This window comes from Momordica charantia (assembly GCF_013281855.1).
Source record: "Momordica charantia cultivar OHB3-1 chromosome 4 unlocalized genomic scaffold, Mcharantia_2.0 BLBB01000004.1, whole genome shotgun sequence".
Classification (NCBI taxonomy): Eukaryota; Viridiplantae; Streptophyta; class Magnoliopsida; order Cucurbitales; family Cucurbitaceae; genus Momordica; species Momordica charantia.
This window is the reverse complement of record NW_028275162.1, coordinates 4554869-4581762: the sequence shown is the minus strand read 5'-3', so window position 1 is coordinate 4581762 and position 26894 is coordinate 4554869. Positions and strand designations below refer to the sequence as shown.

General features: G+C 34.6%; 5 protein-coding genes and 3 non-coding genes across 13 annotated transcripts; 2 read left to right on the top strand and 6 right to left on the bottom strand.

Annotated features, from left to right (window-relative positions):
* Positions 1–1136: 1136 nt before the first annotated feature.
* Positions 1137–1209, bottom strand: TRNAR-CCU (transfer RNA arginine (anticodon CCU)). The gene has a single exon. It is a non-coding gene; the product is annotated as a tRNA-Arg (tRNA).
* A 109-nt stretch (positions 1210–1318) lies between these two features.
* On the top strand, positions 1319–5658 carry LOC111008055 (Leucine-rich repeat (LRR) family protein). The gene is made up of 9 exons (XM_022280655.2): positions 1319–1507; positions 1640–2186; positions 3187–3650; positions 3867–4002; positions 4133–4204; positions 4297–4365; positions 4453–4524; positions 5235–5303; positions 5438–5658. The coding sequence occupies exons 1-9, from the start codon at positions 1435–1437 to the stop codon at positions 5442–5444; spliced, it is 1509 nt and encodes a 502-aa protein (XP_022136347.1). The 5' UTR covers positions 1319–1434; the 3' UTR covers positions 5445–5658.
* A 2234-nt stretch (positions 5659–7892) lies between these two features.
* CML30 (Calcium-binding EF-hand family protein) lies at positions 7893–8968 on the top strand. The gene has a single exon (XM_022280373.2). The coding sequence runs from the start codon at positions 8195–8197 to the stop codon at positions 8747–8749; it is 555 nt and encodes a 184-aa protein (XP_022136065.1). The 5' UTR covers positions 7893–8194; the 3' UTR covers positions 8750–8968.
* Positions 8969–10151: 1183 nt separating this feature from the next.
* Positions 10152–12284, bottom strand: LOC111007809 (Tetratricopeptide repeat (TPR)-like superfamily protein). The gene has a single exon (XM_022280310.2). It carries the CDS (start codon positions 12225–12227, stop codon positions 10413–10415), a length of 1815 nt encoding a protein of 604 aa, XP_022136002.1. The 5' UTR covers positions 12228–12284; the 3' UTR covers positions 10152–10412.
* Positions 12285–13573: 1289 nt separating this feature from the next.
* On the bottom strand, positions 13574–13654 carry TRNAL-AAG (transfer RNA leucine (anticodon AAG)). The gene has a single exon. It is a non-coding gene; the product is annotated as a tRNA-Leu (tRNA).
* Positions 13655–15552: 1898 nt separating this feature from the next.
* Positions 15553–15633, bottom strand: TRNAL-AAG (transfer RNA leucine (anticodon AAG)). Its single transcript has one exon. It is a non-coding gene; the product is annotated as a tRNA-Leu (tRNA).
* A 314-nt stretch (positions 15634–15947) lies between these two features.
* Positions 15948–18480, bottom strand: LOC111007595 (AP2/B3-like transcriptional factor family protein). 3 transcript variants are annotated; one of them, XM_022280007.2, is made up of 8 exons: positions 18360–18480; positions 18128–18263; positions 17934–18035; positions 17652–17683; positions 17407–17569; positions 17113–17319; positions 16228–16379; positions 15948–16112 (listed from the first exon to the last, which is right to left on the bottom strand). In XM_022280007.2, the coding sequence occupies exons 2-7, from the start codon at positions 18257–18259 to the stop codon at positions 16248–16250; spliced, it is 768 nt and encodes a 255-aa protein (XP_022135699.1). In that variant the 5' UTR covers positions 18260–18263; positions 18360–18480; the 3' UTR covers positions 15948–16112; positions 16228–16247. The 3 variants fall into 3 exon arrangements, 2 of the variants coding, with proteins under 2 accessions (XP_022135699.1, XP_022135700.1); XM_022280008.2 differs by having other exon boundaries at positions 16265–16379; positions 18128–18480; XR_015790159.1 differs by lacking the exon at positions 15948–16112 and having other exon boundaries at positions 16241–16379; positions 17030–17319; positions 18128–18480.
* Positions 18481–23465: 4985 nt separating this feature from the next.
* ICK5 (Cyclin-dependent kinase inhibitor family protein) lies at positions 23466–25527 on the bottom strand. Of its 4 annotated transcripts, none has more exons than XM_088122371.1 (4): positions 24913–25527; positions 24448–24497; positions 24140–24319; positions 23466–24002 (listed from the first exon to the last, which is right to left on the bottom strand). In XM_088122371.1, the coding sequence occupies exons 1-4, from the start codon at positions 25267–25269 to the stop codon at positions 23933–23935; spliced, it is 657 nt and encodes a 218-aa protein (XP_087978497.1). In that variant the 5' UTR covers positions 25270–25527; the 3' UTR covers positions 23466–23932. The 4 variants fall into 4 exon arrangements, with proteins under 4 accessions (XP_087978497.1, XP_087978499.1, XP_087978498.1 ...); XM_088122373.1 differs by having other exon boundaries at positions 24448–24500; positions 24913–25526; XM_088122372.1 differs by having other exon boundaries at positions 24937–25526.
* Between the last annotated feature and the right edge of the window lie 1367 nt (positions 25528–26894).

The window sequence follows — 26894 nt, the reverse complement described above, 5'->3', positions numbered from 1 at the left end:
GGTATGTCGAGGTGAGAAACCACCTTGACCTATATATGTGATAAAATATATTAAGTAGATTGTATATATTATGGAGATGAATATCATATATTACGGAGATGAAATCAAAAGATATAAAGTGAGTCATAATTGGATTAAATGAAATGAGAAGTCCTTGAATATCATTTACAAGTTACAAGTTACGCCAACCAGAATATAGTTCAGCAGGTTAAGACAGATGTATCCAATTATGAGATTGAGAATTTGAATCTCCAACCCCACATGTTGTAACATGTATATATATATATATATATATATATATATATATATATATATATATATATATATGTTATAAGAGAATAAAGATATATTATATATAAAGATATATCTGGATGATGAAAAGAGATTAGGTATGATCAGTCATATCCTAAACTACATGCTCGATAGAGGTAATTAACGGTCGATTGGCACAATTTGAAATAAACAAACCAACCTATCGAGTTTTGTCGATTTGAGGTTGTCAGTTTTAGGTCTTATGATAAACAAAACAAGCGAATGAAGATATTGATGGTCAATCGATTATGGCTGAAAGTGACAAAGAAATTGTGAGAAGAACCAACCACAGGTCGATTTACTATATTAAAATCGACCAATCTTCTTTGATTCGACTGATTTTGTTTATTCAGCTCGATTTTTTTACATACTTTCACACTCGTAATGCTACGTGGTTTCTACACACATATATGGAAGATGCAAAAAGAGATATAAATATGATGTCTACTATACAAAAGCTCAAACAAAACTCGTGACTCAAACTTATTTAAACGTTAGAGTAAGTTTTACACGTCGCCAACACACCATGTTAGTATCAAGCACATCTTATGTTTTGCAAGTAGCAACCTTCTAATGTCTCCTCTTAACTTTCGACCATGTTTACCTACATAATTAGTCCATCTAAATTACTCATGTGAAATTACTCAAATAACATAGTAAATCAATATGTCCAAAAAACAATTGTAATTCAATAACATCAAATTGAATACTAAATTTTGAATAAACAAACAAGAAATTAAAATTGTATATTTATTTAATTTGTATGTGATCAAACGGATTTTGCAGCTAAATACCGAGGAAAAAAAAAACAAAACAGAAAAAAACGCGCCAGGTAGGGGTCCAACCTACGACTTTCTGCTTAGGAAACAGACGCTCTATCCACTGAGCTACAGGCGCTTTTGTTTTCATAATCTCATAACAATAATTGTATTTTTTAAATTTGTTCTGTCTGAGGAACGTGTGAGCGCTGTCCCCGCCGAGGCCGGACATTCCCCTTCCTCCTTACTGTCTGCTTTCTCCTCAACAAAAACCTGCAAAAAAAAAAGCTCACAATCTTTTTCTGGTGGAGTAAATTCCCCCTCCACCACAAAAAGATTCAATAAAAAAAAAAAAAAATTCAGAATGTCCCTTTTCAATCCCATCTTCCTCCTCCTTCTCCTCCTCCCCTCCGGCGCCCCTTCCCCCGCCCCCAGAGGTACGCCATTTCCTCTCCCCCCCTTCAATTCCCTTTGTTTTTCACAATACCCATTTCTCACAATCCACGATTTCTTCGCAATTTGATCGCATCGGGTTTGTTTTGTTGTGTTTTTTACCTAAAAAAATGCAGGGTATCTCATCAATTGCGGGGGGGACAAGAAGGTGGCCGTGGGGAAGCTCGAGTACATCACCGACGAGGGTTTCACCTCCGTCGGCAACGCCTCGAAGCTCGCCGATCCGAAACTGGTGCCGACATTGTCGACATTGCGGTACTTTCCCGACAATTCGGCCCGGAAGTACTGCTTCGCGATTCCGGTTGTGAAGGGCGGGAAGTATCTGGTGCGGACGACGTACTACTACGGCGGATTCGACGGCGGGAAGGAGCCGCCGGTGTTCGACCAGATTGTGGAGGGCACCAAATGGAGCACCGTGAACACGACAGAGGATTTCGCGAATGGGCTGTCGTCGTACTACGAGTTGGTGGTGGTGGCGATGGGGAAGATGATGAGCGTGTGCTTGGCCAGGAACCAGCACACGGCTGCCAGTTCCAGCCCCTTCATCTCGGCTCTGGAGTTGGAGTATTTGGAGGACTCTGTTTATAACACCACCGATTTCAAGAACTATGCCCTCAGCACCGTTGCCAGAAGCAGCTTTGGACAGGATTTCGATATGATTGGGTATGCCAAAACTCCATTTCTCTCCATTTTTTCTGGATTGATTTCTACCCACATTGGAATTGGTGTGATTTGAAATGGGTATTGTTTTAATAGGAACCTTAGGATGACTTCTAAGCATTTGGGAGTAGTCTTAGCTTTTACAAGTTTGTCCTCTGTACTTTTTTGAACACATGCCTTCGATTTACCATGTTTGTTGTTTGGGCTCTAAGGCCAGCCTTGTTTGATCACGATGCTTTTTGTTTTTTTGAAAATGGAGCTTCTGAATGCTACGTTTACCTTTCTGGTTCTTTCTTTTGCTATCTGCTTTTCGGACATGTTTTTGAAATCTTAGCCAACTTTTAGAAACTGTTAGAAAAGAAAGTAGTTTTTGGTAAGTTTGTTTCTGATTTTGAAATTAGGGTAATAATTCAATTTTGTTTCTGAAAAAGATGGAAAAACATATTAAAGAGAGATAAGGAAGTAAGCATAGTTTTACGAAGACAGGAAACAAAAATGAAAACGTTATCCAATGAGGACTTAACTTTTTCTTTCGTTTGTTCTATTTTGATATTTGAACTTTTAAATACTCTATTTTAGTTGTTTTAAGTTTTTCTTGGAAAACTATTTTAGTTGTTGTTAATTGATGGTTTTAATAAATTATTTGAGAATCTTGATATAAATATATTTCTTTTGTTCATTGCCTGATTAGTGGATAATTATATAGATAGATGTTTGAAATCGCGTGTAGTAGTTATGTTTTCAAATGAATTTGAGTTCTTGGAATGGTAACGGTAAGAACTGAAATTGAACATAGGATTTAAACATGGTTGTTTTTATATGCTTGAAGTTGTTTCTTTCTTTTCTTTTTATGCTGGGCTGTGGAGGTTGTTAATGTGATGTTTTGATGAATGAACTTCAAAATGGAATCTAACTTCACCAACAATCTTATAATTTCAATGGTGAACCTCTATCTAACCTTTTAATCAACTTTTGGTCCTTGAAATTTTCAATGTGGAGTTAGCTATCCAGATGATCCATTCAACCGGCTATGGCACCCATTCGTTGACGAAAACCCGTTGGTAACAAGCCATGCCAACGTTACTACCTCTAATTTTTGGAATCTCCCACCATCGAAGGCATTTAATACCGCCATGACGACGAGCCGTGGCAAGACACTCAAAGTCAACTGGCCTCCATTCCCTCTTCCAGCAGCCTACTACTACATCTCATTCTACTTTCAGGACAATCGGTCTCCGAGTCCATATAGCTGGAGGGTCTTCAGTGTTTCAGTGAACGGCAAGAATTTCTTTTCAAACCTCAATGTCTCTGCTAATGGCGTGTCGGTTTACAGTGCGAAATGGCCTTTATCCGGACAGACCCTCATAGAACTAACTCCTGGAGATGACATTCCTGTTGGCCCTGTAATTAATGCTGCTGAGATTCTTCAGGTTTTTCCTCGTGGTGGAAGGACATTAACTAGAGATGGTACTTTTCTGCTTCATAATCATATGCTACTCCTTGAGATAATGCAACCTGAAAGAATTAAGAATTAACTTTCACAGATGTTTTCAGTTTCTTTTATATGAAAAACGTTCACTTGAGTTGAGATTAATACGAGGAAGCAGAAAAGAAGCCATGTTCTTCTTATTCTTCTTCTTGGTTTGACAAAGCTTCGGTTGTTTTCTTTTAATAATTTGGCAGTGATGGCAATGGAGGAATTGGCAAGAAGCTTCAATAACCCGCCCCATGATTGGAGCGGTGACCCTTGCTTGCCGAAGGATAATTCCTGGACCGGAGTTACTTGTTCTGGGGGAAATCTTGCTCGAGTTGTCACTTTGTGAGTGTTCAACTCAAGAATCCAACGCAGGAATTCACAATTTCTTTCGGAACGACTTTGTTTCATATATGTTTCGGATGAACTAGGATCGGAATTGAACTTTTTCTCCCTATTTTTAATATTTGTGAAGGAACTTGACAAACTTTGGGTTATCTGGCACACTTCCTCCAAGCATAAACAATTTAACTGCCCTCGCTCATCTGTAAGTGAGAAGTCTTTTCCATTCTCAAACTTACCTATCTTAATCTCCATGCTTAAAAACTCCTACTTGAATGGCTGCATTTTCTTTTGCAGTTGGCTCGGTAGCAACAAACTCTCGGGCTCTATACCAGAGATGGGTTCGTTGAAGGAGCTGCAGACTTTGTATGCTTTCCGATCAATTCCTTGTTTACTTAATCTGGAACTCTCTCACCTGTTCTCTAATTATCTCTGTTTGTTTTGCTGATGAAGGCATCTGGAGAAAAACCAATTTGAAGGGCCAATCCCTCATTCTCTCTCCCAGCTTCCACATATCCGTGAAATGTGAGTTCATCCATAATTATTAGAAGAAAAAAGTTTTTTACACCTTGAAATATTGCTTCTTTCGAGATTAGCTTAGTAGATAAAAGAACTCAGCGGTATCACGTTAGCTGAAATACTTCTGTTTATTACATGTACATGATCTCCATTTTTTACCTTAAACGCCCTCACCAAGTTTAGAGGAGAACCAAACTATCGTTCTCCCAACTCGTTTTTTTGGCCTTCACCTCGATCCTCAAATATTGTCAATGTAATAGAATAAAGGTTAAATTATAAGTTCAGTATCTGAACTTTTAAAATTGTGTCTAATAAGTTTCTAAACTTTCAATGTTGCGTCTAATAGGTCTCTAAACTTAAAAAATGTGTCATTACTTATTACACACAGAATTAAAAGTTTAAGAACCTATTTGACGCAACATTGAAGGTTTAGGGACATATTAGATACTTTTTAAAGTTCAAGTAACTAGACACAACTATGAAAGTTTCGAGACTAACTCGTAATAAGTTTGCACATGTAGTTGTTTTCACCGGTTTTCAATTGCTTGATGATGGCTGGGTTTATTCATTTGTTGGAATCCATCCAAGGAAGGCGATATTCATAACCGAAATGTTGAACAACCATGGAGGAGTAAAATACAATACGACACATTGTTCCCCTTCACTCCACACAGACGATCTTATGGTTTTGATTGATGAGTTTTTGTGTCTGACAGATTTCTCCAAAATAACGATCTGAAGTCGAAAGCTCTCGGAGCACTGCAGAAGCGAGGCATACACGTCGAGTAAGAAACCGAAACTTAGTTCTTCAAGTTTGGCTGCATTAACAGATGCTTCTCTATCTCCTCTCTCTCTTTTTCTCTATTCTGTACAGCTTTAACCAACATTCTTCATTCTTCTCTATCTTCTTGACTTTTAGGTTGTAGAATCAAAAATCCAAATGGGTACCTGAAAGGATGGAAGAGAATATATAAAGCTTAGAGTGTAACTTAAAGATTAAAAAAAAAAGGGGGGCTTTGTAATTGGCAGAGTTTCTGCAATAATTGTTGCAGAATTTGCTGTTAGTATGAGTATCATATTATCTCCATATTATCATCTAATTGATTGATTGGTAATTTGCCTAATTACTATTTGTAGAAAGCATAAGGTGCATAGAGTTTCAATTTGCTTTTGCTTTTTTGGTGTTCTTTTTTTTTTGGATTGATTCTTGGAGTTCCCAAAGAAATTGAACTTTAAACTTTATTCTGAAGCCAAGCCGATCATCCTTCTTAAGTAGGGTAACTTTGTATATTTGTGAGGATGAAACTTGTCAACTCGAACCTAACTCAACTTGTTACAGTATATATTCTCAATCAAAAGGTCGAAGATGTTAGTTCTTGCCTTACCTCAATATTTAAAATTGGGTAAACCGTCATGGGTGATTCATTGGTCCAAAAGGACTAGGATTAATTAAGAGAGAATGAGTTCAAATCCCATGATGGTCACATACCTTATGAATTAGTAATTCTTATGTATTTCCCACCAAATATTATAGAATCGAATGGTTGTCCCGTGAGATTAGTCGTAGTGCGCATAAAGTAGTCCGAACACTCATGGATATAAAAAATATATATATGTTTAAAATTGGGTAAAATTACAAATTTTGTTTTAGTATTATAAACATTGTGCATATTTGTTCATTTCAAAAAGATTCAATTAATTCCATAAAATTTGCATTTTTCTACCTTTTTGTTTCGACGTATTGTGTCTATTTCGTTCTTAAATTTAAAAGTTTCGATTACATTTTAAAATGTTGAATCTTGTTCATCTTTTGTCCGAGTTGTTAACATTGTTTGATGAAGTATTCAAGTGAAAAAGTAAGTATTTCTTTACTATTCATTTGTGCTATAATTCGTTGCTTTTTCCATCATTTCAAGCATTGATTCCCCATACTCACCTGACTCAACACCCTTCTAATTTAATTTTCATCGAATCACGTTCTCTCGTCCAATTTTATCTTAATAGAATGTCATGTTAAGATTTCATCTATCATAAAAATAACACGAATCAAGATAAGCATAGCTCAAAGTTTGAGGACGTGTCACGTAATTGATACTCCTTTTAAGCTCAAGATTAACTAGGCACAATGCTCAAGGTATACAGATAATTGTATAATTTAACCTTTCAACTGTCTCTAAAATTGAAAAATAAGATTTATAAATTTCACTCTTAACGACAAAGATGTGATCAACTATTATTCTTTTTGCATAGTAAAGGAACACATTCTCAATGGTTTCGATTGATACACTTGGACGATAACTTTAAACTTTTAACATACATATTTGAAGCATCTTAAGTTACGAAACTCTATCTTTTATCGCCAAGTAAGCTACTTTTTCAATATTTGATTTCATTGATTTTTAACAAAAGCCAAAAAAAACATTCCTTCTTGTTGGTGCATACGAAGGAGGACAACCACAAGAATATTTTATTCAATCATTCTTCAAAAAGTAGACTTTTATTCCCAAGGCTTCCTTTATTAAGATCACTATAAACATCCTCTTGCTTTCAAAGATTCCTTTTCAACTTGCCCTTCTAAACTTCTTAGTCTATGGCAAGTTTTTATTTTTTATTTTTATTTATTTTTTGATATATTCCTTCCTTAATTTGGTGAGTCAAAATTTAATATTCATATCTTAATTTTATCAAATTGAATAATGATTAAATTAATACCTTTTTTAAAGTTAAGTTAAAAGTTAAGCACATCAAACCTGGATAATAAAATACCTAAATTTTGGTAAGAAAAATAACCAAATTCAACCCTAAAGATAGATGTTAGCCCTTTAAAAAGAAACGAATCTTTTTCATATTCATGTCACATTGAGGTACTCTATAAGAAAAAATTGTAAAATTGTTGGAGTATATCCACCTACAATATGACAGCACAATACTCCCAACAAAATCGGTGACTCGACTAAACCTATATTTAGTATATGAGTTTAATTATCATTGTTTATAAGTTTGTTAATCTCGTGAATTATATAAATCAGTATGACCTCAAGCAACACTAATGTTTATCGATCAAACCAACGTTATGCATACTCAAATTTATTAACCGACTTTTTACTGAGCTAGGTATTGGGGTAAAAAAAAAAAGTTAAAATGTGGGTCAAAATCAACCCTAGAAACCAAGTTTAGAGGCTCACAACAAGAGAGAACGAAAAGTGGAAACTTCGTTAAAAGAGAACCATATTCTTTTTTTCCCTCTACCTCTGTTTTTTGGATCTTCTACTTTTATACATATTCTGTGCTTGCTTGTCCCTTCCCTTAACGCACAGTCTCCATAGCACCACAAGTTTTCAACCAATCAAAATTCAAAACCCTTATCCCCCCACCCACCTCTATTTTCAGTATTTAAACCCTTCAATCCATCTGGGTTCTAATGAAATTTCAAGATCAATATTCACCTGTTTCAACAAAAACAGAGAAACCCAAGTTTCCCCAGCCTCCAATTTCAGTGTTTAAGCACTCAAATTCATCTGGGTCCATCTGAAATTTCAAGAAAAGCAAAAAACAGAGCAACCCAAGTTTTTCCCAGCCTTGAAATTCAGTGTTTAAGCCCTCAAATCCATCTGGGTCCATCTGAAATTTCAAGAAAAGCAAAAAACAGAGCAACCCATCAGAAAAAGGAGAGAAAATGCCGACGAACCTGAATCTTATGAACCTGCAGTACAACGTGTCGAAGAAAAAGTTCCTCCGAGAACCGTCGCGGCTGTTCTCGTTCAGAGACCGGCAGAGCTCCGGCCTCCGGCGGGCGCTGCAGCCGAGCACGGAGGAGATAAAGCAGATCTTCAACAAGTTCGACACGAACAGAGACGGGAGAATCTCGAAGCAGGAGTACAGGGGAATTCTGAAGGCCCTGGGGAGGGGGAACTCAATGGAAGAGGTGCAGAAGATCTTCAGGGCGGTGGACGGCGACGGCGATGGGTTCATAAATTTGAACGAGTTCATGGAAGTTCACCGGAGTGGCGGCGGAGTTCAGGCGAGGGAGGTGGAGTATGCGTTCCGAACGTTCGATTTGAACGGCGATCGGAAGATAAGTGCGGAGGAGGTGATGAGGGTATTGAGAGGATTGGGGGAAAACTGTAGCCTCGAGGACTGCCGGCGGATGGTGAGGGCGGTGGACAGCGACGGCGACGGCATGGTGGACATTGATGAGTTCATGACTATGATGACTCGCTCTGTAAAGTAGGCTTAGGAGCTGAGTTCAAGCTTTGAGGGCTCTTTCTTTAATGGCGTTTTATGGATGTAAAAGTGTTCATGTAAAGTGAAAAATCCTAAGGTTGAAACTTGAAAGTTTGGATCTTCTTTGTATATTTATCAAACTTTCAAAGAAGTGTGTCTTAATTTGCAACTATAGCTACTTCTAATAAATCACTTCTACTTTATCTGAAGTTGAAGATCTTGTTCATATTCTCACATTTGTCTCACATTTGTCTGAGTGCTTTTTAACTTGTGGTGCTTGCTACCCGACTTAATTATATATGATATGCTCAACAGTGATGAATCAGCAGACTTGAGCGTCAAGTACGTATAATGTATAAAATTACAAAATGGGTTTAGGTTTGAATTGATATTGTTGATTTTAATTTCAATTTTCATAGTCAATTTTATCTGGCAGTTGGATTTAGCTAAAATCTAACGTTAATTTTTCAATTCACAAAAGGTTCAAACCAATAAATAATTACATAGCTCATAATTTCAATGAATCTTAGTTTACTAAGTGTAGTATTTGGCATTATGTATGAGTTTGATAAACATGGTTTTTGCAACCAATAATATTAGAAAATGCATCGAACCATTATTATTATTATTTTATTTTTTGGATTTAAACTTGCACCACTATTTCCAAATTCTTCAATTTTTTATTTTACTATGTCAACTCTGAACTTTATAAACATGTCAACCATGCATAAGGTATTACATTATGTTCCATTCATTTTCCAAAATAGAATAACTTTTAGAAAATAATTTTCTAAACAAGTCCAAATTCTACTGTTTGGCATTTGTCATTAGATGCTCAAATAAGTCGATCAAGCATAAGATCCCATCATACTACCATATATTTTTCAGAAAAAAGTGAGCAATAATGTAATGATATTCTTAAAAGAACCGAAAAGGTTGAGACATTGTTGATGTTTTACAACTTCAAGAATCAGACCCACTTAGTAAAATTAAATATACGGATTAGGGTAAGGTTTAAACCTATAATTTAATAACAGTGACAAGGAAAGGAAAAACTTCCTTTACATGGTTAACAAACCATGGAAACTCAGCACCAAAATGCAAAATTTTTGTGTGGGAGAGCGTCCAGTTATTATACAGTCCCTACTGAGTAGTATAAAGAATCATAGAGGAAGTGACCTGTAATGTTTAAAGAAATGAAACAGAAACTACTGTTCATGATCTTTAGAACTGTAATGAAGTAGAGAGAATCAGAAATGGATGCTAAAAGGGGAGTTATATCCATGCTTTGCAGGACTAAACCCAAAGCATGCCTCCTTAAAATGTTTGATAAGTTGCCACATTTGGAACCAGGAAAATTTTTTAGAATTCAAGGTATGCCACCGGGATGTCTTCTTTTGCCAATTCAGTGAGAAGAAAACTAGCATTTTCCAATTCAGATCAACAGGGAACAGCAGTAAAAGAAGAAAAAAAATGATAATACGACGAACGATTAAGCATCAGAATAAGCAGACCTTACATTATAAATCAATGGCTAGCTCATCTCCGACCGGTACCTTGTTCCAGGGTTAGCATAAGGAATTTGATGGTTTAAAACTTTACATCGAGATGCTGATATTGGGAGATGAACTCATCAAGGACATGTTGTGGAGTGTTGTAATCTGATGGGTTTACCAGTAATCCCCACACGAACATTTACCATCCTTAAAATGATGGAACCGTTTGTTGTCCCTTACAATTAACTCTCTCCCAACAATCCTAGACATGATTTTGATGGCGTTGTGACAGTCACCGCAGATCCGTAAGTTCTTAATGATCCTGAGAGGCGTTCGTGCTGGAGTACTGATCAGGCCATATGCAATTGCCAATCGTTCACTATGATACAGCAATGCCTGCTCTTTTGCCTCCTGGTCGATATCGTGAAGTACATACCTAGTATCTGGCACATACCCTTGTTCTTTCATTGCCTTCAGAGCCTTTAACTTCTCATCATCTTTGTAGAGAGTTGGATTTCTGAATTCAACAATCCTGTTCTTCCCATCAAGCATGCTAATTGCAGACCGCTTTTTGGGAGGTGGTGTAGGTATTTTGTTAGGAGGAGCTTTTGTTGGGTCCAAAGCAACAATTAGCTCCTCTGCATAGTCCTCAAGATCAACATTTCCATGAATTCTAGCATAGTTTTTCAAAGTCTCCCACACCTCGACTGTGGGCTCCATGGGCAGTTTTTCGACATACTCGAAAGCCTCATTGATGTGTCCAGGTTCGCCAAGAATACCTAAAAGCCCCAAATAGTGATCCATTTCAGGGACGATATGATAGTCATTTTTCATAGACTCAAAGTACATAAATCCTTCTTCCACAGCACTCACACTAGCACAAGCTGACATTACATAAAGGAAAGTTTGTGAATTGGGTTGCAATCCCAGCTTCTTCATATTCTCAAATAACTCCAGACCCTCATCACCCAATCCATTATCCGCGTATCCTTTTATCATCAAATGCCACGAATCAATATTCCTATCAGGCATATGGTCGAACACTCTCCGTGCATCACTCATGCTTCCACATTTTCCATACATCTCAAGCACTTTATTATTCAATTGCAGATCGCCTCTACAAGTTGACTGTAAAAAGTAATCATGAACTATTTTTGCATTGTCAAAAGACTTTGATTTCCCGCATAGTTCGAACATCACATGGAAACAATCAGCATCAGCCTTAACACCTTCTTTCAACAATTCAACGGCTTCTTTAATCTTCCCATCTCCACACAACCGCCGCAGTTCATCGATAGGAGGTACAAGGGCATTTGGTGCTTGAGTTTGAGCACCATGTCCTTGAACCCCACCCTGATTATTCAGCTGATTATAATTCTCAACCTGTGGGTTCCGCTGCGCGGGATTTCCAACTTGTGGGTACCCCTGATTTTGATTGTTCCATTGGTTTGGGCCTCTTTGTTGCTGATAATTGAAATTTTGAGGGTTCGGCAACGAAGGCAACGAAGGGTTTTGATTCTGCGGATAGCTCTGGTTCGGAGGATTCCATGAATTAGGGTTACCGGCTTGAGTATAGCCCTGACCCTGCTGGGAAAATCCAGGATTCGGATGAGAGCGCCGGTTCTGACTCTGATAATTCATCTGATTACCAGCGCTTCCCTGTTGGACATAGTCGCGATTCTGAAACTCCGAGAACGACTGATTATTAAAATTTCCACTCGGGGGATGAACCTGGCTCGGCGTGCCCCACTGGCCAGGCGTTCTCCGGCCCTGAAGAAATCGAGGATCGGATGCAGGATTTTGTTGCGGCGAAGGAGAAAAATTAGAGTAATCATTAGGAATCGCCGAGGTGCTTAGGGCTTTGATTGGGGTCTCCGTCTGGTTTCCGCAAGAGAACGAGAAATGAGAAGGGAGAGGAGGCCGTACCTTGAAGAAGGAGGAGGCAAGTATGGGGATTCGAGCACGCCGGACCGCCATGAGAGACGCCATTTCTGTTCCCGAAAACCCTAAAACCTCAGTGATTACTGGAAGCGTAAGGAGGAGAGCAGAAAACGAAGAACTACACGGAAATCTTCCAGAAACTTAAATTGGGCTCAGGTATGGGCTTAGACCTGGACCTGGGCCCAATGGGCCCAATGTTTAATGAAATATGTTGTGTAACTAAAGAAATAATTATATAAAATACTAAATAGTGTTGGATTTTTGCCCCACATTTTTAAGCTCAATCAAATCCTAAAATTTGGTATGAAATTTATATATTTTATTGACCTTAGTTTAAAATCACTACTCGCCCATCTCTCACATTTTACGGATTAGGCACTAATTATCAACTCTCTTTCAATATATATTTCTTTTTCCTACTTCCAATAACTTATTTAAACAATATTTGGATAATAATTAGAACTTGTTAACAAAAATTGAACCATACTGGTGACATGAGATTTTTAGAAAAATTTTATTCCTGGAGTTTGAATTTTGTTTTGTATTAACCTGTATAGGAGATACAATCTTTAGTGTGTGTTCCTCTTATTCTTTCTATTCGACGTAAACTTGAGTCAAAGGGTCGAAAAACTTGTTCTCAAAATAAGGACGTTGAACTCTTTGGTTTCTAAGTTGTTCGAGGTCTTCAAATTCTGGCTTCTTGATTTCTTTGAATCGACATCCTGGCTTATGATCTCTTGGATCAACTTTTGAGCTTGTTGATTTGAATTGATCTTTGAATTTTGTCAATCCTTTTGGAACGAGCTTTTGGACATGCTGACTTCTTTGGATCGGGTCGAACAATGTCTTGAATGCTTTAAAAATGCCTAAAACTTGTCTTTGAAGTATTACGATCTTCAAAGTGATCTTAAAGTCTACTAGTCTTCTAAGTGTTTGATTTTCATAGTCTTCAAGGCTTCGAAGTTTTTTTCTTTTTAATCTTCAAAATCTTCGATCTTTGAAGTCGGTTGGTATTCGAAGTCTTTTATCTTTAAAGTCTTTTAATCTTAGAAATCTTTAATCTTCAAACTCTTGAGTCTTCTCTGAATACTGCTTCTAAATCCTTGAAATGAGGTGCGGCTCCTCTCTTTATAAAATTTTACATGAATTTTAGTGGGTCTGAACTTTAATGATCTTTAGACTTGCGCCTCATTTGGGTCATAGGTCTGATCCTTGTTCCTAAGTCCATTATTAATCTACAGTCAAAAGTGATTTTTGCATTCCCAAAATCACTCTCACTCTCAAGCATACCCGGCCTAATTTGAACTTTGGGCTAAATTACCAATCATTAGGCTTTTTTTTTTATTTTTCTTTTTGAATCTGATTCATTAGGCTTAAAAAGCCATAAAAATATATGTTGAAAGTGGGATTTGAACCCACGCTCTTTCAGACCAGAACCTTAATCTGGCGTCTTAGACCAACTCAGCCATCTCAACAATTACTGATAAACTTGGAAAATTATTAAATCTATAAAAATACATTATTTTGAAAATGAATAACTTTTGCAACTCTAAACAATCAAATGTAAGTTAAACTTGATAAGCAACCTATGCATAATTTAGCAGTTAAAAAGCATCTAAACCTTCCACAAACGTCCAAAGTGAAAGTTTTATTCTCCATTCCAAATTTGTTAAACTAAAAAAATATAAACAAAAATAACAAATTTTAAGTTTTCGACGGTTAAATAAATGTTATATTAAGCCTCTATATAATGAACCATCCAGAACTCAACAATAAGACTTAGAGAGACACAAGCATAAATAAAGGGATCATTTCATTAACATATTAATATTATCCTCCCTAATGTTACAACAATCTAGAGAGAGCTAAGACTATCAAAATATTCTGCTCTCTTTTTCCTAAAAAGTCTTGGTTGCTTCTCCCTACCACAAACCACGTGTCAAAGGCAATGCTTTGCGCTACTTTCTCCCTAAATTTAGAATTATTTAAATTTGATCCTAAGTCCATTATTAACCACTATAATGGTCTTAGGTTAATTTAAGCTTTGGGCCAAATTACCATGACTTTGAACTTATTTGATTCTAGCTCAATTTTCGTATGACCCAATTTGATCAAGTTGCTTGCAAAAGAATGTAAATGCATTATTGGTCCAAATTTATCAACCAACACATACCAAATAAGGTTGAATATTTTAATTTTTGTCCACACATACAATTAAAGTATGGATTAGACATTATCTTTGAAAAAAAATATGGATTAAACATCAATAACTTTTTTAAAAATGATTTCTTTCAGCCCGAGGCTAGCATCAAAATATCAACTTTTATGAATAATGATAGAATGTCTTTATCTCTCGAGTGAGAGGGTATCCTTCTCATCAACTATGACTAAAGCCTACCTTTCTTGATTGGTAATACAATTGCAAATATCATTTACTAGAGTCCCCACGGTTGATAATCCACCATCTTCTTGACGGATAAGTATCGTAGTAAAATATAAGGATCTTTCAGTGATCCACGAACTTCAATCTTGTAATTTTAATGCTGATAATTTACTTTTTTCCCCATACCTCGTTCAAGGTGAAAAAACTTTCTACACACAAAACAAATAGATAATGAAAAATATGGTTTCGTTGTCAGATACTGGATGAGAATAAAAAAAGAATGATACATGGCATCACTAGTTTGACAAAAGTATCTTGAAAACATAACTCCATATCGAGTTTCAACCACAACCATCCTTTTTTCTTTTATATTCGACTCTTCAAGCTATGAACATGTTCATAGGCTAGTTTAAATGGAATAGTTTTTTCAATCCCATTGATTTACAAAATTCGATTAAGACTAACTTTAGAAATTGGAATATTTACTAACAAACTTTTAAATATTATTATTCTATCTCTATCTAATTAAATTGTTTCAAGAAAATCAATTTTTTGCTTCTACGTTTTTATCTGATTTAATTTCTTCTTATTTTTATATTTAATTCTTTTAACGTTTTGTTCGTCACAATTTAAAAAAAAATTGTTTTTTTATCTTTTATCAAATAATTTAAAATAAACAATACATTATTTTGCAATTTAAAATTATATAAAATTTTAAATAATTATCTTATAAATAATTTTTAAATTAAATGTCAACACAACATTATGGATAATTATTCCGTTATTATAGTTAAATCGCAACAACTTAATATTATTAGCTTACTAAATATTGTGACCTATGTTCTCAATTTTTTTTTAGTTTTGATATATTTTCTTTAATAACAGAGAAAAATATATATATCAAAGTTAGATAAAAGAGTTAAATTAAAAATTTCAAAATTAAATAAAAGAGAAGAAAGAAAATTAAATAAATGGAAAAGATAAAATAAATGTTGAGAGTGGGATTTGAACCCACGCCCTTTCGGACCAGAACCTTAATCTGGCGCCTTAGACCAACTCGGCCATCTCAACTTTTGTAATTAGGTTGAAAAACTACTTTCAAAACGAACCAAAAATAATTGAACCTTTGCAATACTAAAGAATTAAATAGAGTTAAATGGATTATCAACCTAGGTCGGAAACCAAAAGATCGAAATAGAAATTTTGATTTGTTAAAACTAAAAAAGATATAAAAAAAATAATAATAATAACTAATTTAAAGTTTCCACCTGTTGATCAATGAGTTGTAAAGAAAATTTATATTCCCAAGATTGATGAAGCTATATTTAGCCTCCATATAATGAACCATTCAGAACTCAACAGAAAGACTCAGAGAGACAGAGACATAAAAAAATGATCATTTCATTAATATATTAAGACTGACAAAATATATCTAGAGAGAGCTAAGACTGACAAAATATCCTGAAAACTCTCTTTTTCCCAAAAAGTCTTGGATACTTCTCCTTGTCACAAGCCACGTGGCAAAGGCAACGCTTTGAGCTATTTTCTCCCTGTTAGAAAAAGCAACAAATTACCAATGAATATTATCTCAGAGAAAAAAAACAAATTACCAATGAATATGAGAAATGAAAACTGAAATCCGAGTCTCTTTTCAGACATCATTACCAATTAAAAACATGCGACAGCTACGTTATAACCAGACCTTTACTTGCTGATCTAGTAGTTCTTTTGCCGCTTCTTTCCACCTGAGAGACATCGGAATCCTCTTTGGTGTCTGCTTTTTTGTCTTCGGAATTATATGCCCTGATGATGTATACCTATGAGTGGCAAAGCTGAGGTCATTAGTATAGATATTTATTACTCAAATTTCGTACATGAGCAAGGATGTTCACAACTTGGAAAGGGAAGGAACTTTTTTAATCATAGGTTTTGAAACTTGACCGTATAATATCATCCAGCTCTCGTGAATTTACGTTTAGTTTCTTATATTTATGATCTTCTCATTATCTAGTCAATGTGGGACTTTACTTGCATTCTCAATCTAACCAATAATGAGGAAATGAAAAAGGAAAGGAGAATCATTTTGTGGATTGTTTTTTCTTAATTCTAAATAACCGGAGTATTGGAACTAGCAGCTATATTATGCTCATGAGTTCTAGACACGCTTCACCTACCAACCTAAGGTCAACTCAAGAAACAACAAGGGTTTTAAGTTTATTTTGGACAAAATTCATCATGCTTCTTCAAGGAAAAACTTCTCTACACTACCCAAAATCTACTTCCCCTTCTCTTTAGGTGTTTCTCATGCAATAGAAAGTTCTATCGTCTCCTATAGATTTTGAAGAAGCTATACTGTTCAAGTGTCTTGTATTAAACTCTCTTGGATATGAACCATGCTATATGCAAGACACCATACAACTATGCGCTAAACCTCAAATTAAATGTGCTGGAAAATTTGTGCATGTACCCATCAAACTGGAGTCACATGAGAAGAAGCTTTGGCCAATGCAGAATATTTCAATCGGGCAATGAAATTTTCCAAGTAATCACCTTGAATTCAGTTGGCTTAGTTAACTGAAACACCACAGCATCCCCATCTACTAACTGGTGATCCATGGAAAACCCTCTCCAACCACCGCTAAGACCCGTCTTCTCGGCGAGGTATTTAGTTTGGAACTCGTTTTCATCCTCATCCACCAGAGTAATCATTTCATCCTCAAGGGGAAGGTGCGTCTTGCAAAATTGAACTGGAAGACCCTATAAGAAAATTCTCACAAGCATTTTATAGGCTATATATAACCAATCAAAGCTTACAAATTCAGTAAAATGATCTAAAAGACTGACCAGCCAAAATCCCCCGGTGACATGTGACTGAAGCATGGGCTTCACAAAATTTGGGTACCTAGATTCCAAGCTAGACTGAAGTTCCAGTGCTCTGTCAACTGCATATTGCCTTTCTTCTTGTGAAGCATAAACTCGACTCAACAAATCTCTCCGTTGATATATCCTATTAAAATTATTGTTGCCTTTTGAGTTAGAAGACACTAATTAGTCCAAGACAGTAATTTGAAACTGAAGTTCGTGCATACCTTCTGACACCTGGAAGTGGTTCAATGGGCACCTGGAAAGGCCAATAAGATCGAAGGATTAAGCTACATTGTAAAACCCCACCAAGAAAGAAAAACGACTATTCAAAATAATTCATGTAAATGCTTAAATCATAAACTGACAAACATTAAGCTACACTTTTATTCATTGTATTCAAAATCATCCACGTAAATGCTTAAACTAGGTTACTGTTCAAGAACTGAAGCATTATTTCAAAAAATGGTGTCAAATTCAAAATGTAGAGCTCAGAGGCCAGCTCGTACCTCCTTATAGTTCGGAGGGGGCTTATCCGCAAAACGGCTGGATCTTCTCACACTGACGGACGAGACATCGAGCGGGCGGCGAGGACGCTTCAGCTGCTTCGTCTTCCATAACCAAATAGAGAAATAAAACTCTAAATCCATTATCATGGTGGAAGATGTTGGATTAGGAAGCGTTTTGAAGAACGGAAACCTACCGGAGAGGACTTAGGGCTGGAAGATTTGAGAGCATCGGCAAGCTTGTTGAGATTAAGCTCTTCCATCCTCTTCTTGTTCTCCTCCAACCTCTGGCGTCGGCATTCCTCGTAGGCCAGGTTCGATTCCACCATTTTTCTGGTATCGAAACAGCAGCCAAAGATCACTCTTCACTTCCCTCAGTTTGTGGAATCAATCGGCAAAGAGATCAAGAAAATGAGGGAAGAATCTGACCGTTGTTGTATTTGCGTCGTTCAACTGAAGTTTCCTGGGTTCGATTTCTTGGTGGTGGGCCACGTAGATTTTGGAGCGCCAATACAGAGAGCTCTGCGCTTCGATTTGAATTCAAACCGGCCACCACAGGCTGCTCAGGGCTCAGGCTCAGCTATATAACCAGGATGAAGAGGAGATAGAAAACTGGATTGGGCCTGAGGCTGGGCCTGGGCTCAATGGGCTCAGAAGATTTCTACGCTAAGCCCATTAACCTCCAGTTAAAGAGGCCTTAGCCTTTTGGGCTTATTTGGCAAGCTCATGTGCCCTCGAATACGGTTCCTAGTATTTTGAACATGTATGTAAAGTCAATATACAAATGAGGTATTTTAGGCTAAATCTAACAAGTATTATACATTTAGGGATGAAAAAAGTCGAACCGAGCCGAAAACCAAATTGTAAGAAGTATACAAGCATATTAAGTAAGAATTCTTTTTTTTTTAAGACTTCGAAGTCTAGTAATGGAATTGGAGTGACGATGGAAATCAAGATTGAACTAGTGAGACCAGATTTTTGTAAATTTCAATATTGGAACGTTTGTTTACTTTAAAATATATTTAGAATCTTGTTGAATATGTTTTAACTTTTAGGCATTATCTTTAAACTTCAAAAAGTTTATATTAGGCTTGATGTTATGTGATCACATTTTTATCGTTGTTGCAAAAGTATATATAAGGCTACAAACAAGTTTGAGGCCATTACAACTTCACAAGTTTTGGTTTTTTTTTTCCTCAAATTGGAATAGAAGATAATGTGGCTTATTAAAAAATATTGAAAAAAAAAAAGAGATTGGATGTGAACTGAACCAGTTCAATTTTTTAACCGAATCGGTTCCATTTTCATATCTTCTTAATCGAACCAGTTTCGATTTTTCCTCTCTGCCTGAAAACCGAAGCGGACCAAAATTTTTTCACTCCTACAATTTATACCCTTGGTTAGGTATACTTGAAAATTTATCAATATGACGAGATTGTTTTTTTTTTCCATCAAACAAGGTACGGAGATATTAATTTTTAATATTTAGGGAGGTAAGTAATGTTACGAAGAGTTATGCTCGATTAAAAACATGTACAACATTTGTTATTATCTTAATAAAGTGACAAAAATTATCATATGGGCCAAAAATATTTTTTCAAAATGGTAATATTGAAAAATCAAATTAAGAAAAAAAATTGGTAGATGGAGTATTGAACCTTCACCTTCAAAATAAAATAAGGTAATAGATGTTTAAGTAAAATTGGCTTGTACTTATTATTGAACATGAAAAAGTATAAGCTCTTGGCTTGTTAATTGTTGTGTCATGTTAAATCCATCAAAATTTACCTAATTAATTATCTGTAGCATTTTGTTAATTAGTATAATCTAAAGTTTAAGAAAGTAATTCAACCTATAAAATTAAGATCTTTTTATTTCAATTGAAACATAGATTCTCAAACAAATAAGATGATTGATTTGACAACAAGATAAGTGTTGGGATTAAGTTTAGAGACCACCTATTTTACAACCATCTAAATTGGAATTTTTTTTTCTTTTTCTTATTTGGACATTTTTCTCTATTGTCATTGATAGCATCCTTATCCCTTATAAATAAAGTTTTATATTATCAAATATATTATTAAAAAAACAAAATGTCCCTAAAATTACAAATAAATGTATAAATATATGGAAAGTTATTGAAGAATTATATTTATTGTTTTCATATTTATTTAATTGAATAACTTCAGTAAATATTGTTTGGTATAGGATTTTTCGAATTTGAAATTTTAAAATGCAGAATTACATCTTAAAAATAAAAATTTTGATAAATATATTATGTTATAAATTCATTTAATTAAAAAAAATCAAAATAAGTAAACCATGATATATTTTAAATTATATAATATTGTAAAATAAAAATTATACAAAATTTATAGCATTCATGTTTTAAAATTAATTAACAATATGGTAGTATTGTACTAAATAATTAGTTGGTAACTATCACTAGTTTGCAAATATATTATTAAACACACCTTGAACAGTTTTTTTAAATTGAGATTCAATTTTCAAAACTGTTACCAAACACATATTATAAAATAATGAAAAATGGAATACTAACTCTATTTTTCATTTAATCTCTTGTTTTCAGATTTATATTTCCGAATCAACTATCAAATGTAATTTTAATATGTCCTTCATTTACCAAACGAATCATAATTCAAATGGTTAAGATCCTTATAACTCTATGAATATGGGTAGCTTCCACAATCTTGGGGAGATAATCACTCTTTTTATTTTTTTTTTCTTTTCTCCGTCTAAATTTAATTTCTAACATAAAATTTTATCTAATTCGATATTCATTTATAACGTGCAGTATAAAAAATAATAATTTATTTTATTTTAAGTAAAAAAAGACGTTTTGTCAATGGTACTGCTGGCCATTTTTTTTGTTGGCCCCACTATAATTAATATGATATTTGATATTATGTATCTAATGATGAATCATTGGTTGGCCAAAGTTTTCCAAAAATACTAAAACTATAGCATTTTTGGAAATGAAGAATCCGTCATCGTTAACTTAAATACTGTTCTAACCATAAGTCTATAATCATAATGATAATTAAACTATATATCCAACATAACTCAAAGTGAATAAAGTTTATCAAATCGAGTATAGTTAACGTTAATTGATATATATCTCCAACCAAGAGGGTGTGAGTTCAATCCTCCACCCCACATGTTGTACTAAAAAAAAACGTGTATTATCATTTCAAAAGAAAATGGTCTGACTCCCTACATGTAGATTAAAATTATAAATTTCATACTCTCATATCTCGATATAGAATTGGTCCTTGAAAGTTGTTATGTACTCCATCCAGGTCAAAAAGTCAAAATTAAATAATTTTACCCATTCTCAAATAAAAGAAAACAAAATCTTCTACCTTTTTCATGCAACATAATCTTCTAATTTTTTCATGCACTCTTTTGATACAAAATTGAAAGTTTATAGATTTAAAATTAAAAAATTGGTTAACACAGTATTAAAAGTTTAGAAACCCATTTTCAAAAAAAAAAATTTAGAAACCTAATAAATATATATTTTTTAAAAAAATCTTATAAGAAAGAAACCTCAAAATTTGGAGATTCAAATCTTTTAACTAAATTTATAATTTAACCCAACATTCAGAATCATAGTTATAATCATTAAGAGATTATTGAAATAATTAAGTTTGGTGAAAGAGTAATATTTATGAGTTTGGTGAAAGAGAAAAAGTGAGAAAAAAGAAAGAGAAAACATTGGAAGGAAGGAAAGAAGGAACCAACCTCCTTCAATAGAAAGCAACATTCTGTCTCCCAATCCGATTTTCTCTCTCTTCTTCTTTTTTTTTTTTTTTTGAAAAAAAAGGAATAATTATTAATGGAAATAAATAAATAAATAAGAGGCAGCAGATCCAAAGCAAAGGCGCTGCCGCTGGGGAGACCCCCACTCCACTCCACGTGCACCCCTCTTCCCTGCATCATTCATATTCTCCCACTCCAAAATTCAATTGGTTTATTTCTTTATTTATTTAAAAAAAACAAATACTTAAGGGAGGGAAATTTTGAATATTAGATGAAAATTTTAACTGTTTTCTTGTTGTAAACTTGTCCAAAATTCTGAAATGTTTGCATGTACAAAAGATATATATATATATATATATATATATAGTTTGACTTCTATAATTCTATCATTCTTTAAAGAATATACAATTCGGTGTTGCTTGAAAATGTTCCATTTATATGCTATAAAAAAAAAGTAGAAATAAAACGGATATTATTGAAAAATATTTGACAACTATTTTCAAAAGTGGATTTTATTTCAAGATATCTGAATTGTGATATTCAAGCAAACAATAATCAACCTTAGCGTATAATTTTTAAGAAACATTTCAAAAACAAAAGGCTGTTCTGAAAACAGCCTCCCAGTCCCAACTCAAGGCTTTTTAACCTTTTTTATTTCCTTTAAAAAAAATCAATTTATTGAAGTTGTAGTGGGTAACATCTCCAAATTGAATTTTTGAAGATTTAAAAACTGTGGCCTGTGCAGCAATCATTGTGTAAAATGGAGTTACATCACTTTTTATAACTAATTTATTATTTACAACACAAAATTTAATGGCCGTCAAACACATTTACAAGTGAGAAAAGAGGAGAGAGATTTTTGTTTTTTATTTTGAATCAATAATTTGTGAAAGAAAAAAATATACAAGTGTGATTTGGAAATTTGACATGTGTAGCACCACAACACCCAATTCTGCCAATTTGATTATCCACCCTGTAAAGTAAGCTGTCTTGGAGAATTAAAAGCAAAATCAAAATAAGAGTTGCCCAAATTTGAGCCTCTCAAGTCTTATCTTTATGACCCAAAATCTTTTAAAGAAATCATACTACTTTCAAACTAAACTAATCTAACATGTCTGAAATTTTGGAGAATGTTGCAAAGTTTTTAATATTGGGATTCTGAAATAAAATAACCCACACCCACAGGCTACAGGGTATAGTCAGTCATAGTAACCCCACATTTTAATATACCAAATAATATAAGAAAATTGAATACAAGGCTAAAAATGTGTTTTTATTTTTTTCCCTTTTCAGTTTTCACCCATTTCATATCAGAAGATCAATGGACAATAACACAAATCATTAGAATCATAGGAAACTTTTGGGTCACTCTATGATATGATGAGAACATATGTATTTCATCATATTCTAATCTTTAAATGCAATGACATTATCAAAGATGACAAAAGAAGATCCAGTTACTGTAAAAGAGTGAAAATTTTTGTCCCAAATATTAGATTTTGTCTCACTTCTAATAGAAAAAATTTGAACAAGGACAAGGGTTGTTTACCTTTCTCCATTTCTGTTGAACAGTTGAAAGGCATTGGAAGTTTGTGTTGAGCTGAGCCCCAGAAATTGGTTCCCCTTGCTTCATCTTTTCCCCTCCACGCCTTGAGAGAATCATATCCTGTTTGTTTTTCTGAAAGGGAATATTCCGCAGATAGCTCTCAGATCTTAACAGCACATCCATTCCGTAACATAAAAATGCAGAAATATGCAAAAGGAGGAGATTACACGTTTCCCATTTTTCTTCACAGACAATAAGCATTCAAACAAAACGGACTTTTCTTATACAGAACGCAAGCTCAAAAAGTGACAAAACAACGAACTGTGATTAACAATATGGGCAACATTTGTCGTGAATTTAAGTGAGAATTACAGAAATCTGTGCTCAATTATGGATGAAAAGACACAACAGCTTTGAGTTCCTTGAAGAAAATGATAAAGATGGACGGCGGTGGTTGCCGGCGGCGGCGGAATGGCGGCGGTTTCTATGGGTGTTTGTATACTGAGATGTTTAGTTGCAGGAGCTTCTTTTATGGAGTTGAAAGCTGTACAAGAAGAAACTAACAGAGTCCTTCAAAAGGAAAGAGGTCAAAGTCTATGGAAATTAAGATTATGTGAAGAAATCCGAGAATCCAGATCCTGGCGTGAGTTTTTAGCTTGAGGTTAGCTGGTTTTCATGGCTTCAGACGAATCCACTGGTATCGGCCTTCCAATGGCACATCCTTCACTATATCGAAGTTGTACCTGTACAAGATGAAGGCGAAAATATAATCAATTAACGCGGAAGAAGGAGAAGAAAAAGTTGAAAGTTAGTTAGGTTTAGGTTCGACTGCAGGCTTTGCTAAAGTGCGCCGAAGCAGAGATGGAAAAGGTGTACTCACTTCTCTGAGAAACGCTTCTGCTCGTACTTCTCGGCCTCGGCGAAGAAATCTTCAATCTCGGATATCGGCGGCGTCTTCATCGGACGATCAGTTGGCTTCTGTTTTTCAGTCAAGAAGTTCGCCGCCGGAGAGTCCATTTCGTCGGATTCTCCGTGGAGTTCGCTCGTCGGAGTGCTCTCTCTGAGAGGTTCAAATTAAATTAAATTAGAAACAGAAACAGAGTGAGAAATGGCGAAAGAGAAAACGAAGCGGTTTCAGAATCCGTTTCGTTAGGGGAAATTAAAGGAAGAAAACTAAGTGCAATGAACCTTTGAATGCCGTTAACGCGAGTCGATTCTACGGTTTCGAAGCTCTTGGTCTGCTGCAATGGCGCATTGAAGACACAGATGTCAATAAATACATACAGACTCAAAATCTAAACAAACGTTTTGTAGAAACAGTCGTTATTTAAAAAGAAGAAGAATCAAATCAAATAGAATGAAACGACGCATGAACGAAAAATCTGTTCACTGACAAGAATTCGCCGGAAAAAATCACTGTAACATGAAGAAAAATTCATCTAAATTCAATTTCAGTAGAAAATTTAGACTACACGACTTATGAACCGGTTTGTTTTCTTAATGCTTCCAATTTCTAGAAGCAAAATTTAATAATACTTTCTTTTCTTCTGCTCCGCTATTTTCTCGTCAACCAAACACAGAAACTCAAATTAACCATTAAATTAAAACAATCGGAAAGGGCCAAGGCCAACTCAAGCGAAGAACAGAGGACACCTCAATCAAGAACTCGAAATTCACCTCCAGATCTTCGAATTTCAAGGCGTCCTTCGCGGTGGCCTTCCCGCCGTCGTTACAGGAGCTACAAGACACCGGAGCACACATCACATCTCCGGCGACAACACCAAGGGAATTATTACTCTCCAAACGCGACAGAGACGACCGCGCATTCTCCAACCACAAACGACGGTCGCCGAGGTCAGACAGAGACGCCGACGGCCGCAACCTCTCCGGCGAACCGGCAATTCTCCTCCTCTTAGACATGCAACCAGCATTATTCGCCGCCGCCATCACCGCAACTCGCTTACAATCCCCCATCGCTCTCTCCCTCTCCAACTTGAGCTCTGCTTCCATAGCCGCTCCTAAACCATTTCTTGAGAGAGACAAAACCGAAGGCTCGAGGAATAATGAGAGATCCGAGAGGAAGACGGAGAGGTGGTTGCGTTGCCGCTTCTGATGGTTACCGGCGACGGTGACGGTGTGCCGGCGATCTTGTTTCAACGGTTGAGATTCGTGAATCTTCGAAGCGCCATTTTTTTTTCTATTGCTTCTAACGAAGTCGTTGCGAAGATTTTGGGCAGCTTTTGGAAATACGAATCCTCCAACTTCTTCATAATCATGACAATTTCAACCCCCTTTTTTTTTCTTTTTCATTTTTCATTTTCTTTTTTATTTTTATTTAAAAATTAAAGATAAATAAATAAATGTTTTATTTTAGCTTGTAAGACAAGAATTAATCAAAGTCTAATCTAAATATGTCATAATTAGTTTCTTTAAAGTAATGAATTGAGAGGAACTACTTGTGGCATAGGAAAATTTTTGGTTCTTCAATATTTTTCCAAATATGAAAAAAAAAATACATATTCTTTTGATATAGGAAAATAAAATTAGGAAGAGTTTTTTCTATTACTTATTATGATGGAGTAAATAGATGAATATAAAATATTAGACATCTTATTTCAATTTATGTTTGGGGACCTTTTTCTTTTATTATTCCTTCAATACTATGTTCTATCATTAATCATTAATTTTGTAAATGGCCTCATTCAAGTTAAATTGATTCTCATCAATGTCAACAAATAAAATAAATTTCAATGCACCTTTAATGCACCTTTCATAATGGCTATGTTTTTTCTTTTTTTCTTTTAATATTATGTTTTATATTTACTTTTTGTAACTACTTCATTCAATTTAGACAAACAAACATGAACGTAGTCAACAGTAATTGATATATATTCTTTTTTTTTAAGTCGGAGTTTCAAACCTACCTACTCTAATTTATTGTACTAAAAAATAATTTTAATTAACTACATCATATAATTGAGGAAAATACAATCCATAAAAAAAAACAATTCTTTTTTTTTTGTTTTCTTCTAATACCAAAACAATTTTAATAAGTTCAATATAAGAAAAATCATGTGGATTAACTCTCCTCTATTCTCATTTTTATTAAGTAAATTGTGATTTAGTTGGATGAATCAAATTCATACACCAAATTATCAACCTAAGCATAGTTAAATATTCTCGACTAAAAGGTTCCGTTGGAATCTTCGGCTCACATACCAATTGAAAGTCAAATGTTATTTCCTAAAGAGTAATATACTTTATGTAAAATCAATATCAAGACTGTAAATATTTTAGTTAATTTTCCTAAAGATGCTAACGTCTTCCATAATTTTCGAACCTTTCGATTTTTTGATCAATAATATATATCTTAAAGGGTTGATACATATTCATGTTAGTATAATTTATTAAATCTAAATTAAAGAGCATCCTTCCAAGATTGAAATTTAAGTATATCAAAACTTCCCTAAAATTAAAACAAATATATAGACAAATTATATAATGTATAATTCTACCTTTTTCTTAAAATTAATTACAATTCTAGTTTCTATTCTACCAATTTTGTACATTTGTTCTAGTTCCTATCATATTTATAAGAATATCAGTAAAATATATATTTTTTTAATTAATATCAA

What these genes read in the sequence shown, in the direction of transcription:
- CML30 (XM_022280373.2), top strand. Translation starts at nt 8,195, where the DNA reads ATGCCGACGAACCTGAATCTTATGAACCTGCAGTACAACGTGTCGAAG.
- ICK5 (XM_088122373.1), bottom strand. Translation starts at nt 25,269, where the DNA reads ATGGAAGCAGAGCTCAAGTTGGAGAGGGAGAGAGCGATGGGGGATTGT. An exon ending in ATTTCGAGTTCTTGATTGAG is followed by an intron (nt 24,501 to 24,912) that starts GTGTCCTCTGTT and finishes GCGCCATTGCAG; the next exon opens with CAGACCAAGAGCTTCGAAAC. An exon ending in CAGAAGCGTTTCTCAGAGAA is followed by an intron (nt 24,003 to 24,139) that starts GTGAGTACACCT and finishes CATCTTGTACAG; the next exon opens with GTACAACTTCGATATAGTGA.
- LOC111008055 (XM_022280655.2), top strand. Translation starts at nt 1,435, where the DNA reads ATGTCCCTTTTCAATCCCATCTTCCTCCTCCTTCTCCTCCTCCCCTCC. An exon ending in CAGGATTTCGATATGATTGG is followed by an intron (nt 2,187 to 3,186) that starts GTATGCCAAAAC and finishes ATGTGGAGTTAG; the next exon opens with CTATCCAGATGATCCATTCA. An exon ending in TTAACTGCCCTCGCTCATCT is followed by an intron (nt 4,205 to 4,296) that starts GTAAGTGAGAAG and finishes TTTCTTTTGCAG; the next exon opens with TTGGCTCGGTAGCAACAAAC.
- LOC111007809 (XM_022280310.2), bottom strand. Translation starts at nt 12,227, where the DNA reads ATGGCGTCTCTCATGGCGGTCCGGCGTGCTCGAATCCCCATACTTGCC.
- LOC111007595 (XM_022280007.2), bottom strand. Translation starts at nt 18,259, where the DNA reads ATGGTGGAATCGAACCTGGCCTACGAGGAATGCCGACGCCAGAGGTTG. An exon ending in CCACTTCCAGGTGTCAGAAG is followed by an intron (nt 17,570 to 17,651) that starts GTATGCACGAAC and finishes TAATTTTAATAG; the next exon opens with GATATATCAACGGAGAGATT. An exon ending in TCACCGGGGGATTTTGGCTG is followed by an intron (nt 17,320 to 17,406) that starts GTCAGTCTTTTA and finishes ATTTTCTTATAG; the next exon opens with GGTCTTCCAGTTCAATTTTG.